The 17,053-nt window shown below is 43.7% G+C and overlaps 1 protein-coding gene across 1 annotated transcript in view; it reads right to left on the bottom strand.

Moving 5' to 3' along the window:
* dmd (dystrophin) overlaps positions 1 to 17,053 on the bottom strand; it is a 1,392,820-nt gene that overhangs the window by 392,420 nt on the left and 983,347 nt on the right. The window contains exons 58-59 of the mRNA XM_034174291.1: positions 13,251 to 13,462; positions 12,901 to 13,055 (exon numbers count right to left, since the gene is read on the bottom strand). Coding sequence (XP_034030182.1) covers positions 12,901 to 13,055; positions 13,251 to 13,462 — 367 coding nt within the window. The remainder of the gene's footprint in view (positions 1 to 12,900; positions 13,056 to 13,250; positions 13,463 to 17,053) is intronic.

Here is a 17,053-nt window from a genome sequence, read left to right as displayed (position 1 = left end):
GCCCTCCCGAAGCTCCCGTCGGCCCAGGAGATTGCAGACCTCCTGGTCCACCATGTCATATGTCTGCATGGTATCCCTACGAACATCGTCTCGGATCGTGGTCCTCAGTTCTCCTCCCAGGTCTGGAGGAGTTTCTGCAGGGAACTGGGGGCCACCGTGAGCCTTTCGTCTGGGTACCACCCACAGACCAACAAACAAGCAGAGCGGGCTAATCAAGAGCTGGAACAGGCCCTGCAGTGTATGACCTCCGCGCACCCGACGGCCTGGAGTCAACATCTGGCCTGGATCGAGTACGCTCATAACAGTCAAGTTTCATCAGCAACCGGCCTCTCCCCATTTGAAGCGTGTTTGGGGTACCAGCCCCCATTTGTTTCGCTGTGGAGGGAGAGGTCGGGGTTCCCTCGGTCCAGGCCCACCTCAGGATGCCGTCGGGTGTGGCGTACAGCCCGCTCTGCCCTGCTGAAAGCCTGGATGAGGGCGAAGAGCCATGCAGACCGCTGACGTGACCCGGCCCCAGAATATCAGCCCGGGCAGCAGGTCTGGCTGTCAACAAAGAACATTCCTCTCAACACGGAGTCGCAAAAACTGACGGACAGGTATATTGGACCTTACAAGATCGCCAAAGTCATCAGCTGAAACTCCCAGCTTCACTGCGGATCCATCCTGTTTTTCATGTCTCCAAGATCAAACCATACCACACCTCGGACCTTTGCACCCCCGGACCTGCGCCGCTTCCTGCCCGCATCATCGACGGCGATCCTGCGTGGACTGTCCGCAGGCTCCTGGATGTTTGCCGGAGGTGTCGGGGTCTCCAATATCTGGTGGACTGGGAGGGTTATGGACCTGAAGAATGCTCCTGGGTGAAGAGGAGCTTCATCCTGGACCCGGCCCTCCTGGCTAAGTTCTACCAGCGACACCCCGACAAGCCAGGTCGGGCGCCAGGAGGCGCCCTTTGAGGGTCACCACCCAGGAGCCAGGACTACCAGCTGTCAGTAATCATCACACTGCACCATAAAAGCCTGGGGAGACACCACATCTCTGCCGAGATATCAGTTTACCACTCAGGTAATTCTCTCAGCCGTTGTTTCTGTGCCAAATGCACATACCTTGTTTGTTCTGAACTTTTTGCAGGAGTACCTGGAACTCTACTTACAGCTGGAGCTAGGTTGTGGACGGTGGGGGAGTGATGATCTTCACTCCTCATTCCACTTACGTTAAGTAGTAGTTCAGGCTCTGCCGTTAACTGGTTCCAGAGTTGGTGGAGGTGGAGGTGTTCCCTCCAAGTGGATAAACATTGTGAGTTGCTGACTGCTTACTGGGTGTCCACACACCCACCATTAACCTGTTTTGTTCCTGCCAGCAGTACCGGATCTGACAGCTGAAGTAGAGGCCACCTGGGGACTCGGGACTTGGTGGCTTCGGTGTACTGCAGGTCTTCGTTGGCGGCGGAACCTTGTGGGCCCCAGCTCTTCTCTGGATAGGCGTCTCCTACCCTCGGGCCTGCCCACACGTCACCTGTTGTATTTTGTAATTGACTGTCAAAAAGCAGTATTCGACCTGTTGTGCACATTTGCCACAATAAATTGTATTTATTGGACTATCTATTGACCGTTCATTTGCACCCCCTGTTGTGGGTCCGTGTCATTACACTTCCCCAACAAAGGGGGTGTTCACAATAATAGTAGCATCTGCTGTTGATGCTACAAACTCAAAACTATTATGTTCAAACTGCTTTTTTAGCAATCCTGTGAATCACTAAACTCGTATTCAGTTGTATAACCACAGTTTTTCATGATTTCTTCACATCTGCAAGGCATTAATTTTGCTGATTTGGAATCAAGATTTTGCTTGTTTACTACTGTCTTGGAGTCATTGTCTTGTTGAAACACCCATTTCAAGGGCATGTCCTCTTCAGCATAAGTCAACTTGACCTCTTCAAGTATTTTGACATATCCAAACTGATCCATGACACCTGGTATGCGTATATAGGCCCAACACCATAGTAGGAGAAACATGCCCATATCATGATGCTTGCACCACCATGCTTCACTGTCTTCACTGTGAACTATGGCTTGAATTCAGTTTGGGGATCATCTCACAAACTGTCTGCGGCCCTTGGACCCAAAAAGAACAATTTTACTCTCATCAGTCCACAACATATTCCTCCATTCTCTTTAGGCCAGTTGATGCATTCTTTGGCAAATTGTAACCTCTTCTGCACGTCTTTATTTAACAAAGGGACTTTGCGGGGGATTCTTGCAAATAAATTAGCTTCACACAGGCGTCTTCTAACTGTCACAGCACTTACAGGTAACTCCAGACTGTCTTGATCATCCTGGAGCTGATCATGGGTGAGCCTTTGCCATTCTAATTATTCCTTCTATCCATTTTGATTGTTGTTTTCTGTTTTCTTTCCACGCGTCCTGTTTGTTTTAGTCGATTTTTAAGCATTGGAGATCATTGTAGATGAACAGCCTATAATTTTTTGCACCTCCGTAGAAGTTTTTCCCTCTCCAATCAACTTTTTAATGAAACTACACTGTTCTTCTGAACAATGTCTTGAACGTCCCATTTTCCTCAGGCTTTCAAAGAGACAAGCATGTTCAACAGGTGCTGGCTTCATCCTTAAATAGGGGACACCTGATTCACACCTATTTCTTCCACAAAATTGACAAACTCACTGACTGAATGCGACACTACTATTATTGTGAACACCGCCTTTTCTACTTTTTTTTTCTAATAGCCCAGCTATTCAGTTGGGCTATTAGTTCAGTTGGGCATACTCTTAAGGCTACTTCATAGCCTTAAGAGTATGCATATCATGAATGCTTGGTCTTGTTGGATTTGTGAGAATCTACTGAATCTACTAGTACCTTGTTTCCCATGTAACAATAAGAAATATACTCAAAACCTGGATTAATCTTTTTAGTCACATAGCACTACTATTATTCTGAACACTACTGTAAAAGTAGAAGAAAATTGATTGGGCAATGCCTGTTTGCAGAGGTGAAAGTAAGCCAGAGTGCAGCAGATACAGTCCTCTCCAGCCGTTTAAAAGTTTAAAAGACAAAAAAACAATAAAATAAAAGATGACAGGTTGAATCTGCACCCCCGCTGAGGAAGAGGAGACTGTAGAGGGTGAAAACAATCTGCACTTTGGACTCCAACGCGCACAACGCTGACACACACACACACACACACGCTGACACACACACACACACGCTGACACACACACACACACACACACACACGGATCGGCTCCTGCTGGAGTCCAGTGCACGATCTGAGTTAACACACACTTAAGGGGAAAACCTCAGTACCAACAAAACTGGCCGGCATGTCTGTTTTGTTTTATTTTATTAAAAATTTTCATGGAGAAGCGTTTCGGATTTGAGAGCGCAACGAGCGCGGCATTTGGTTGCTTTGTAGTGGTGGTGGTGGTGAAGCTTGAAATTTTTTTTTTTTTTTTTTTTTTTTTTTTTTTTTTACTTTTCCTTAATTTGGCACAACTGTGTAGCTAAAATCAATGTTCTGTTTCACAAGAGCATGTCTGTTGTGTTTAACAGAAAAGTGTGTGTGGATCTTCCAGGAAAAAGACTACATGGTCTTCAGAAAAAGAAGTGTAACTTTATTTACAGCTATATACATCCACTTGTTACTCACTCATCTCCTCACCAACACCAACTGCTCCGTCAGAGGTGGATCCAGGCTTTTATAGGGGCTGAGGCCCCCTCCTGGTTTATCCAGACACCACACTGACCTTCTTTTCTGTTGCTCTTTCACTCTTCACTCATTTTGGATTTTACTCAGTACTTTTACTTAAAATACATTTTATATGAGAAATTTACTTTTGATACTCAAGTACAGTAAATGTCAGAAACTTGAAGACTTTTACTCAAGTAACATTTTAAAGGAAACTTTAGCTTTTACCAAAATAATTTTTTGCTAAGATACTTGTACTTTCACTCAGGTATCACTTTGAGGTACTTTATGAAAGACTGTTCACACACATGCACTTAGTCTTGCTTCTACTGAACATGGTTCCCCTTCTCTTCAGAGCATATCTTCACCTCTCCAGGTTCATCTCAACCTGCTCTCTACTCTCACTACAGACCACAGTGTCACCAGCAAACATCATAGTTCATGGAGACTCATGTCTGATCTCATTTGTTAATCTGTCCATCACAATTGTGAACAAGAAAGGACTCAGAACCAATCCCTGATGTAATTCCACTTCCACCTTGAACAAGTCTTTGGGTCCAAAACTGTTTCTTCTGTACATAAGTGACATATGTTCAGTGTCCAAAACTTTAAAATTGATTATTTGCTGATGACACAAACATTTATGGTATGCATTTGAGAGATATCACAACAGAAATGAATGAATTAAAAAGGTGGCTTGACCAAAAAAAATTTTTCTTTAAAATTAAATAAAAATTTTTTTATGTTATTTTGAAATCATAGTATAGATGCAGAGGTACAAATCAAAATAGAAAATGTTATTTATTTTCATACACTCTAAGTGTATGAAATTAAATTTCTGGGTGTGATATTGGACATCAAAAATAAGCTGGAAATCCCACATAAGTTACGTTCAGTCAAAGATGGCAAGGAGTGTGGCAGTTTTGGGGAAAGCACGACAGGTCCTAGAAAAAAAAATCACTGCACATGATCTAGTGTTCGCTTATTTTGCCGTATCTAAATTACTGTGTGGGGGTCTTGGGTAAGATGACGATGATGTGAAGTGGCTAATATTGGCTGATGTAGCAGCTTCACAAAAATCTCTGTGAAACCCTGGTGAAGGTGCACTCTGGCTCCAAATTTCCTGCCACCAATGCAGGGTGACATAGCTCAGCAGAGGGTGCTATTGTACAGGTGGAGCTTGATGTTTGGTGATGGTCCACTGAATTACACAGGACGCAATTTGACTTCCATCATCAGAGGGCAGGTGCACTCCTCAGAGCAGTAGCCTAACATATTGTCAATTCAACATTTGAGATGTGATGTGGTGTTGAAGACATAGACACGACATAACTGCGACTGCGTCATTTGCTACTGGTGCGTCGTCAATACAGGTTCTGCATGTTCCTTCACATTTCTCAATATTTCTACATATCTCTTTATGCCCAAGGGATCCAGAGGAGGTGGTGCATCCAGTCAAGCCTCTGATGTTGGCCAACAGAGGGCAACAGAGCAGCAACGTGTACTAGCGGAGGTGGCGTAGCGGTAGCAGAGCTCAGCTATTACCAGAATATTAGTATGAACATCGAAGATTATAAGCATGTTGAAAATATTTCCTGGACCATGACAACATCAGCGTTGTCCGACTGACATCAACTTAGCTCCTGCAGAGTGTGGCCAACCTTAGCACTGGTCAATGGTAAGCAACTTTTCACTGTTGTTTTGGCAAACAGCGTACTAAACATCAGTGTGTGAATGGGCCATAGCATCTATAAAAGCAACTATACATACTACAAAAAAGGAGGATTAGGATGGTGCATACTGTGGGGTACAGGGAGCACACAAACACACTGTTTTTGAGGTCACATGCATTGAAATTTGGGGATATAGTTAAATTTAAAGCAGCACAGATTATGTATAAAGCCAAAAATAATTTACTTTTGGGCATATTCAAAAAATGTTTTGTGACAGGGAGGGGTGTTATAATTAACTAAGGAGGGGCTCCGTAAGAAGCATTTCAAGGTCCTGGAGTGGCCTGGCCAGTCTCCAGACCTGAACTCAATAGAAAATCTTTGGAGGGAGCTAATAAAGTTAAACTTAAAATAGCACTGTGTTCACACAACGATAAAGAGTATGTGGAGCAGAAATACATTAAGAAATGTTGTGCATTATTATCACTTTACCGAGGCGTTGCTAGGGTGGTAGCGTAGATTTACGTCGACACTACCTAGCTATACTCGCCCACTGTGCGTAAACAAACGACGTCATAGCGCGTGACCCAAGAATTGTCTGCAAAGGAAACATAAAAAGACGAGAAGTGTGTGTTGGTCCCAGTATGGATATTCCAGATGATTTTCTCATGGATAGTACGACATTGAACAGCAGCCATAGCAGCCAGCTTGATGAGGACACACTGCCGAATTTGGAGAAGAGAGCGCGTCAGCCGACACGACAAAAGTTAAAGTGAGCTAACTTTTTATGTACGTGTTACGTGTTGTGTATCTCAGCAAGTGATAATAATACAATAACATTCTGTGGTTGTGCGGTATGCATTTTCTGAGTCCCTCTGTCCATGCCATCGCCCGCAATGACAGATATTCACCCTCGTCTAACTCGGGCGAATATGTATCATTTTGGGCAACTGGGCATGAACGTTGGGCCTCTGAAAATGCATATCACCCTCCAAATCATGTTATTGTATTATTGTTTCCAACAAATTAAGTCTCCACTCTATGGGTCTCTCTTCATCTCTATGTATGTATGTTCCGTCACCTGGGGCAAAGCAGCGGATAGCGCAATGCAAGTATCTTCTGTAGTTTCCACCCTATGCAGTTGTGGTTTTCATGTCCAGTGCCCATACGCATTATGTAAACAGCAAGTAGTACTGCAATTATTTCTGTGTCCACAGCCGGACTGGCCTTAAAATGAGGCAGGGCTCGACATAGCCATTTACCCCGCTGGCCCGGCGCCGATTTGGCCAACTTTCGGGCCACTATTGGCCAGTGCAATTTATCAAATGATGGCCCACTCGGGCCACTACAAAAATACACAAAATTGTATTTATTTTACCATATTTTGTGGGGGCAAAGTCAAATTTTTTCACATCTCCGTGTCATCAAACTTCACCGAGTCCGCCATGTTTGTTTTGGTCTCGCACCATGCTCCATGCTCCCACAGAATCTTGTGCACATTGAAATGTATGTTGTCGATGCGTGGAGAGTGCATTTGGCCATTTCTGTCACCGATCTTCGGCAATGTTCATTAGCATCTTTAAATGCGTGGAAAGCTGCAGGAAACTAAGACAAACAAGACGCAAATCTAACAGAACGCTTTGAAATTCGAATTGAAATATGTTTAAACTACAACCACCCAAACCCGGACAATAACAAGGAAAGAGTTTTGCTAAAGGAATTGGCCAGAAGAGGAAGCTTAGTGATGATGAGTTAAGGGAGCGAGACAGGCTATATGAAAGAAACAAGAGGAAGAGAGGTTTTGTCCCAACCTGGCCACAGAAATGGCCGTGGCTTGGTCATGACGAAGAGAAGAATGAGGTTTTCTGCCAAATCTGTCGTATGCTGACAAGTAAGTAAAGTATATGCTTGTCCTGGTAGACCCTGGTTGTTTTGAAGCTAGTTTAAAAGTCTAACCAGCTTGCCTTTGTGGAAACCCCACGGTCACAACATTAGCAAAGGAGCCAAGCATATTTTTTTAATTTTTAGATCTATAACTCCAATCCAGACAAGGCATACTTTTTACACTCAACAAAAATATAAACGCAACACTTTTGGTTTTGCTCCCATTTCGTATGAGATGAACTCAAAGATCTAAAACTTTTTCCACATACACAATATCACCATTTCCCTCAAATATTGTTCACAAACCAGTCCAAATGTGTGATAGTGAGCACTTCTCCTTGGCTGAGATAATCCATCCCACCTCACAGGTGTGCCATATCAAGATGCCGATTAGACACCATGATTAGTGCACAGGTGTGCCTTAGACTGTCCCAATAAAAAGGCCACTCTGAAGGTGCAGTTTTGTTTTATTGGGGGGGATACCAGTCAGTATCTGTGTGACCACCATTTGCCTCATGCAGTGCAACACATTTCCTTCGCATAGAGTTGATCAGGTTGTCAATTGTGGCCTGTGGAATGTTGGTCCACTCCTCTTCAATGGCTGTGCGAAGTTGCTGGATATTGGCAGGAACTGGTACACGCTGTCGTATACGCCGTCCAGAGCATCCCAAAACATGCTCAATGGGTGACATGTCCGGTGAGTATGCCGGCCATGCAAGAACTGGGACATTTTCAGCTTCCAAGAATTGTGTACAGATCCTTGCAACATGGGGCCGGTGCATTATCCTGCAGCAACATGAGGTGATGTTCTTGGATGTAGGCACAACAATGGGCCTCAGGATCTCGTCACGGTATCTCTGTGCATTCAAAATGTCATCAATAAAATGCACCTGTGTTCTTCGTCCATAACAGACGCCTGCCCATACCATAACCCCACCGCCACCATGGGCCACCTCGATCCACAACATTGACATCAGAAAACCGCTCACCCAAACGACGCCACACACGCTGTCTGCCATCTGCCCTGAACAGTGTGAACCGGGATTCATCTGTGAAGGAGAACACCTCTCCAAAGTGCCAAACGCCAGCGAATGTGAACATTTGCCCACTCAAGTCGGTTATGACGATGAACTGGAGTCAGGTCGAGACCCCGATGAGGACGACGAGCATGCAGATGAGTTCCCTGAGACGGTTTCTGACAGTTTGTGCAGAAATACTTTGGTTATGCAAACCGATTGTTCCAGCAGCTGTCCGAGTGCTGGTCTCAGACGATCTTGGAGGTGAACATGCTGGATGTGGAGGTTCTGGGCTGGTGTGGGTTACACGTGGTCTGCGGTTGTGAGGCTGGTTGGATGTACTGCCAAATTCTCTGAAACGCCTTTGGAGATGGCTTATGGTAGAGAAATGAACATTCGAATACATAGCAACAGCTCTGGTTGACATTCCTGCTGTCAGCATGCCAATTGCACGCTCCCTCAAATCTTGCGACATCTGTGGCATTGTGCTGTGTGATAAAACTGCACCTTTCATAGTGGCCTTTTATTGTGGGCAGTCTAAGGCACACCTGTGCACTAATCATGGTGTCTAATCACCATCTTGATATGGCACACCTGTGAGATGGGATGGATTATCTCAGCAAAGGAGAAGTGCTCACTATCACAGATTTAGACTGGTTTGTGAACAATATTTGAGGGAAATGGTGATATTGTGTATGTGGAAAAAGTTTAGATCTTTGAGTTCATCTCATACAAATGGGAGCAAAACCAAAAGTGTTGCGTTTATATTTTTGTTGAGTGTAGTTTTGATGATGGACCTGCATCTGTAGTTTACATTTCTGACTGTGAGTTAGCCAACTCTTGAGGGTTGCTTAAAAATGCCCTCTAAATTTTATGGGAGTCACTTTATTTTTTTACACTTGAGAATGCCCTCTGATAAATTCTATTTTTTTAACTTCATGGGCCATAGACTATTTTATGTTTTTTTTCTGGATTGGTTTATATTATATAGGCAGTTTATTTGCAGGATTTCAAGGTGGAATATCATGAGCTCTCGCGCGCAAAACCAGGGGCCAGAGCTCCTACACTGTGGGCCACTAAATTCTAATTCTACTGGCCCTGTGGGCCAGTGGGGTAAATTGGTTTATGTCAAGCCCTGTGAGGTCTGGTCAGGTCTCATTTTACACCATACATGAGTGTTCGCAATGCATGTACTCCCTGCTTACACACACACAAATGGAATAGAAAACTGGCATTAAACTAAATAGCAGTAAACAAAAAGACCAAACTTCACCTTCCTGCCTGTGGGAGCTGTATGCTGGCTCGCTTTGACAGGTTGGTGCAAACCTGTTAACTTGCTGGAAAATGACTCACCTTTAGTTTGCTCTCTAATTACTAGTGTGCTGTGTGTGTGGTGTGCTCTGTTTTAAAGTGGATAATAGACAACACTTTTTCATGTTATGCCCAAAAAAATGTCTGTGGCTATTTAAGAGTATGAATTAATCCTATTTGCAAACTGTGCCTGAGTTTGCATTCATATTTCACACTGCATAAATAGAAATGGGAAGTTGGACCTGCCCCACTTGTGCTGGTGAGCCATAGATCATCAAAATCGATCCTTATTCGTTGGTGCACTCTGTATACACAGTAGTTTGCAACAAAAAAAGCATTAAATAGGAACTAAGAACATCAATAACTGAAAGATGTTAGACGTCTAAATGGGATTGTGCCAGAAAAGGTGGAATCCTTTGCTTTAAAAGTGTGACTGTTACCTTCCACTGTGCCAACAGGTTTTGGCTGTGTCTGGCTGCTCCTGCACTCTTTCGTTGTTGGTTGCATCTATTAAAACATTACAGGTTGTCTCAGCCTCTGTCAGCCAGTTGAGGAATTTGTCCAGATCGAAGTGAAACTGCTGCAGCTGTTTTAGAGCCATTTCCAGTGCTGCCTCTCTATCCGAAACTCTGAAACAGTGACACAATACAAAAATACAATAAAATAGGCTAAGTTACATACACATAAAATCTAAAAATTAAATAGGCTAAGTTACATACACACTCATGTATGTACATAGACAGTAGTTACACCCCAAATTTAAATTTTACTTTCAAAATAAGTGAAGCTCTTTAGTGTCATATAGACATGACAAAATCATCACAAAGTGTTGGTGTGCACGGAATCCTAGCAGTGCTCTGTAGGTGGAAAAAGGTGGTTTTCATACCGTCCGTGACAATGCAGATCCGAACAGTGTGGCATCAAAGTAGCATGAAAGTTTTTAACAGTTTCACGATGAGTGTTAACATGAGTTAACTTGGTGAAATTGTTTTTCAGTGTCTCAAAACTGAAAATCAGAGTAGTTCACTGCACCCAGACAGGCTTTCTAAAATGAGGCGGTTCATGTGTTTGTTCTAATACTGTTGATAAAAAAAAGAAAAAAGAAAAAAAGTTGGGCATCACCAGTGCAGCATGATTATGAATGATTTGGCCAGGAAGTGTAATATAAATGAAGAACGGTAAATGTCCCAGAACAAATCCCTGTGGTACCATACTACAAAGGATTATATTTTTATGAAAGACACAAAACAATCAGGTAGGTGTTTGTCACCAGGGCATGTGAGCAAAGTGGGAGCAAGCACGAATCAGGAGCAGAAGGGTTTTGGTTGGAGTGTGGAGTGGCATATTTGGAAAAAAAATTGAATTGTCACCTTATCTCGCGCTTTGTTTTACTCCACTTGCACATACTGGAGTGGTACTGGACCCGTTCACACTATGTGTCTGAAGCATGACTGACCCAGAATGCATACATATATTTTTAACCCTGAAAGTCACTGCAAGTGTCACATGTACGTCACGTCAGAACGTGTGACACAAGCGGGAGTTGTGCATTTCAGCTGTGTTAGTGTCACATCACTGCGCAGTCTTTCAGCATCGTTTGTGTTTGATAATTTTTTTTCCACACTCTCTACCTTCTGTGATTGTTTTGTGAACATGAATTTTATGCCACGTTTACACATAATGACGACAAGTCACGAATGCCACGAAGTACACATTCTTGGCCGCTGATCACGAATGTGATGATTCGGGGCAGAGGCGTCAGGTGTCCTCAGGAACTGCTGCAACCTGTTACCACACGTTATGATTAATGGCACGTGTTGCTGGAGAATTATCATGAACCATTACGCACAGTCAAGAATAGTGTTCCGCGTTGTTGCGCGCTATTGCGCGTAACAGCGCATCGTTAAGTTCTGTCACGTTGTAAACGAGGTGAATTGTCTCCACACACACACCCATATTCATCCAACTGAATTCAGATCGCTCCAGTTTTTCAGAACAACTTTGTGACTGCATGCATAGTTGGGCTCTGTGTCATGGAGTGGTGCAGAGAGGAGGAGGAGGACAGAGCCAGATGTGTGGCTTCATGTGGGTCTCGTCTCACGCATTTTCCCAAACATCAGGCACATGCAGCAGGTGGAACACCTGCAGGAGCGCGCTGAAGAGCACTGAAATTAGTCTTTTAGCCGACTTGGTGTCAGCAATCAAACTGAATGTTGTGCAGCAGGGTTTAATTGTGCGCTTCTTCCTCCGCCGGACCGGAGTAGGTGCAGAGATGTCTGGCTGCACGTGAGTCTCCTCTCGCTCCTTTGGTTGCTCAGACTTGTTCTCCCACTCAGCGGTTGCAACAGCAGGTGGAAGACCTACAGAAGCGTCCTGAGGAGCTTCAGCAGGAACTGTGGAACGACACTTGGAGCCGAGTTTAATTGTGCGCACGTGACAGAAAGCTGATTCATCATGGCGCGCAGTGAAATGTAACGCCGCGTTACAAGTCATGTCAAAACTTGACAGTTTCCGTGTCACTTCGTAATAACGCGTGACAGTTTGGGCTCCAAGAACCATCGCAGGAACCACTACGAACGCTGTCACGTTCTATTAAGGATCAATACTCATCAAGACGGATCAATACGCTCAGTTGCAACCTCCACGACGTGAGACGAAATGAGGGTGGTGTGTGACATTCGTGGAAGATTTTTGACAGGCAAAAACATGCTCCACGAATATCAAGAATATCACGCACCAACACATACTATTAAGAAACCTGTTCAGATGCGTTAAGTTACATTAAGAATGTCAGGAATGTGTCACGAATGACAGAAAAATGATATTCGTAACGCGTCTTGGTTATGTGTAAATGCACCTTTACAGGTTAGTTTGAACTTGTGTGTGTGTGTGTGTGTGTATATATATACAGCTGCGTTTTTTTGTTTGTTTGTTTGTTTTAACTGATTTATCTGATAGGACTGTTGCCTGACAGCACCTCTGTGAAAGCACACCTCACACTGAACGTGATCATTAATAAACCACTCTGGGATTCTTGATTAAATTATGATGATGTTGAAACTCAAAGTCACACTTCTAATTGGACTAAATTGTTTTTAGGTCAAGAGTTCTTATTATTTACTGACACCATATGCCACCAAAAAGCAGCAAACTATGACTCTATCACTTCCACTTTGTACTGACAAAATGCAGAAAGCTTTAAAAAAAAAAAACTTCTTGAAGAATTTCAGGAGAAATTTAATACATAACTGAGTTCTAAACATAAACTTGCTTGTGTTCGCATCTTGTGTTCATGGTGTGTGAACGTTTGTGAGTACCGCTTGCTGATGTGCGTCCAGGTGGCCACCATATTATCGTTGACCTGTATGACCTTGTGCGTGTCATCACTGGCGTACAGCGTCAGCAGCTTGTCAGCCAGTGTGTTGGTTTCGTCCACCTGACCCTGCCACTGCCGCAGCTCCTTCGCAAAGTGCTGCAGCGAAAAGACACAAACAGAGCAAAAAAATAATGTGACCGACACTCACCATTTCAATCCTTTGAGTCATCCCCAGTATGATTAATTTTGAGCCGTCTGTCTCTGAATCTCAAATTCAGTGTGGAAAAATTACATCTTTGCAGATGTCATTTGAATTATGAGAACAGAAAAACAAGCAATTACGCAGCCCACCTTTAGTTCCGCGTTTTGTTTCTTCAGCGCATCCACTGTGTATGTAACCTCATGCCAGGACTCCAGCCGCTCACTGGCCCGTTTGATGAGATGATCCACTCGCTTCTTGCAGTCCAGCCAGTTGGTGGAGTCTTGTAGCATGTTGTGAAGCTGCTTTGTCCTGTCAGAGAGTCTGGTCTGAGAGTCCTCCCAGTGCAACTGAAGCCGATCCACTACATCGATAGAAATTAAACATAAACGATCAAACATGCTGGATCAATAATCCACAGTCCCACCTTCATGTGTGAAGGTGGTCTTTTGCATCCGATTACTTTTTCCGATTCATTTTGTGAATGACTGCGCTTGTCACAACAACACAACTTTTCTGAAATTACTCAAAATTCTCCTGATTGGTCACAACGTTCTGCCACTATTAGAGCAGATTACCCACTATATCATGTCCCAAATGGGAATCCAATTATATTTTGAGCCACAGAGATAAGAGGTGAAGAACAGGGTGCCCAGGAGATCTGCTTTAAGTGCTAACCAGTGACCTAAGGACCAAAGGAAAACTGGATGTCTTTGCCACTAGGTCTCTTCAGAGGATAACTTGCCTTGTGTGTGTCATGGTCCGGCCAGCTCTTTTGATTCTAGACTGTTTTCCTCTTACGTGGTCTGACCTTTTTGTGTATTTCATTTATGTCATGTATTAAAGTCATGCTTAGGTTATGTTTAGTCTTGTTTCATGTTCATGTCAGATTACTTTGCTCAGTTCATGATTAGTTCTGTTTCATTTATTTTCTGTGTTTCACTTGGTTGCCACGTATATAGTTTTGCTGTTTTACGAGGGCTGTCCGTAAAGTATAGGTCCTTTTATTTTTTCAAAAACTATATGGATTTCATTCATATGTTTTTACGTCAGACATGCTTGAACCCTCGTGCGCATGCGTGAGTTTTTCCATGCCTGTCGGTGACGTCATTCGCCTGTGAGCACTCCTTGTGGGAGGAGTCGTCCAGCCCCTCGTCGGAATTCCTTTGTCTGAGAAGTTGCTGGGAGACTGGCGCTTTGTTTGATCAAAATTTTTTCTAAACCTGTGAGACACATTGAAGTGGACATGGTTCGAAAAATTAAGCTGGTTTTCAGTGAAAATTTTAACAGCTGGTGAGAGATTTTGAGGTGATTCTGTCGCTTTAGGACTTTTCACAGTGCGAGACGTCGCGCAGCGCTCTCAGGCAGCGTCATCAGCCTGTTTCAAGCTTAAAACCTCCACATTTCAGGCTCTATTGATCCAGGACGTCGTGAGAGAACAGAGACGTTTCAGAAGAAGTCGGTTTCAGCATTTTATCCGGATATTCCACTGTTAAAGGAGATTTTTTTAATGAAAGACGTGCGGACGGGTCCGCGCGTCGGGACGCAGCCGATGCGGCGGCACAGGAAAAACACCTCCGTGTTGATAACCATTTGTTAAAATCCAGTTGGCTTTTGATGGCTTTCAGTGGAGTGAGTATATGAGAAATTGTTTATCAGCTGGAGATGTTCCAACTTGTCCTCAAGGCTTCCAACAGAGGTGTTTTTCCTGTGACGGAGCGTCGCGGCGGCTGCGAGCCGACGCTGCAATCCGCCCGCACGTCTTTCATTAAAAAAATCTCCTTTAACAGTGCAATATCCGGATAAAATGCTGAAACCGACTTCTTCTGAAACTTCTCTGTTCTCTCACGACGTCCTGGATCAATAGAGCCTGAAATGTGGAGGTTTTAAGCTTGAAACAAGCTGATGACGCTGCCTGAGAGCGCTGAGCGACGTCTCGCACCGTGGGAAGTCCTTAAAGCGACAGAATCACCTCAAAATCTCTCACCAGCTGTTAAAATTTTCACTGAAAACCAGCTTACTTTTTCGAACCATGTCCACTTCGATGTGTCTCACAGGTTAGAAAAAATTTTGATCAAACAAAGCGCCAGTCTCTCAGCAACTTCTCAGACAAAGGAATTCCGACGAGGGGCTGGACGACTCCTCCCACAAGGAGTGCTCACAGGCGAATGACGTCACCGATAGGCATGGAAAAACTCACGCATGCGCACGAGGGTTCAAGCATGTCTGATGTAAAAACATATGAATGAAATCCATATAGTTTTTGAAAAAAATAAAAAGGACCTATACTTTACGGACAGCCCTCGTAGTTATAGTTTGCCTTCACTCTTGGTCCCTTATGTTGCTTTAATTGTAGTTGAATTCTGCTCATCACATTTACCGCATTATGCTTTAGTCATAGGTTTTTATTATTTTCTTATATTATTTGCTTATCTGATTTTGTTCCATTTGTTATTTATTGCATTTTCTGTTATCTTATTTATTGCATTATTTTGTAGTCACTGGGTTTGTTTAGTCTCTGTTTGCTTATAGGTTGTTTTGCCACTTGGTTATTTTTTATTTCTTCCTTCAGTCATGATTTGTTTCTATATTAGTTTTGTTCTTATTCTGATGATTCACTTTTCAGTTCATATGTTCATGCTTAGTTTGTTCCCAGTCATAGTTGTTTTGCATTCTGTCCTCAGTTTCTGATTTATCTTTGTTCTCAGTTTTTGCCCTTCTTATATAACTGCCCCTGCACCAGCCCTTGTGTCTTTGTCTCTTTCTGCGACTCTTTCTACTCTGTGTTTCATCCACCCCCGCTCTTGCTCCTACTGATGTGTCTTTGTCTATTATGTCACTCCACTCTGTGTTTTCCTTCCTTCACTATCTTGCACCGTGTTTAATCTTTGTCCACTAGCTACGCCCCTTTCTAGATTGCTCCCCACATGCACCTCGTTAACACCACCTGTTCCTCTTTCACACCGATTAGTCCACCAGGATTTAAACCCTGACAGTCTGACATTCCCTTGCCAGATTGTTGTCTTTGTACACTTTCCAGCCCTGTTCCTCGCTCTGTTTTTGCTTGCATGTATTTTGACTCTGCCTCATTTTTTGACCTTGATTTTGCCTTGCACTCTGATAGCCCATACACTGTGTTTTTTTTTACCTGTGTCTGTTTACTGTACCACGTCTCAGCCTCTCGCTTTTTTGCTACCTTTGCCTCGCTACTGCACCACCCATGTACTGAACCGTTGCCTGTTATTAAAACATTTTAACTTTATCAGTCTTGTGAGCTTGCATTTGTGTCCATCTGGTTTGTGCCATGCCTGATAAAGAGGAACAGTCAGCTATGACATTTTGACCATGTTGCATGTTTCTCTGGGTATGATCCAGCATGCAGGTGCCTCAGTGATGAGGACCCCAAAACTGCAAAAGGCCAAGGAGTTTCTCACATTTCACCTGGCTGGGAGGGGGTGGGGGTGTTGGGTGCCGTCATGACTGTCAGCAATGTTCTTACTCATGCAGCAAGTCAAGTTTACATGTGTAGTTGCACGAAGCTTGGTTGAAAAGTTGCAGTTATTTCAGTAACAAGATACTTACATGAATCGCATGTCTGTCAGAATGTTCTCTATCAGGCCCTACGATAACCTGCCGTCCTGACCAGGGTGTACCCTGCCTCTCGCTCAATGACTGCTAGTACATGCTCCAGCTCCCCTTGACCCTTCTTTGGAATAAGTGGGTATAGAAAATAAATGAATGAATGTTCTCTGTCAGTGAGAGTTATTACTTTTCCACATAGTCACATTCCCTTTCCACACGTTTACACCAATGACAAGTCTTTGCATGATGTCTGTGAAGAAATCAGGTGTCTTCTCTCTGCAACATTCATGTAATGTTGTCCCTTCAGGCAGTCTTTCAGCTTGGGACAAAGGAAAAAAGACAGAGGGCGCAAGATCCAGATTGCATGGCAGGT

The sequence above is a fragment of the Thalassophryne amazonica genome, chromosome 1 (genome assembly GCF_902500255.1).
Source record: "Thalassophryne amazonica chromosome 1, fThaAma1.1, whole genome shotgun sequence".
In the NCBI taxonomy this organism is placed as follows: domain Eukaryota; kingdom Metazoa; phylum Chordata; class Actinopteri; order Batrachoidiformes; family Batrachoididae; genus Thalassophryne; species Thalassophryne amazonica.
The sequence above is the reverse complement of the archived record's forward strand: the minus strand, read 5'-3'. Positions and strand labels throughout refer to the sequence as shown.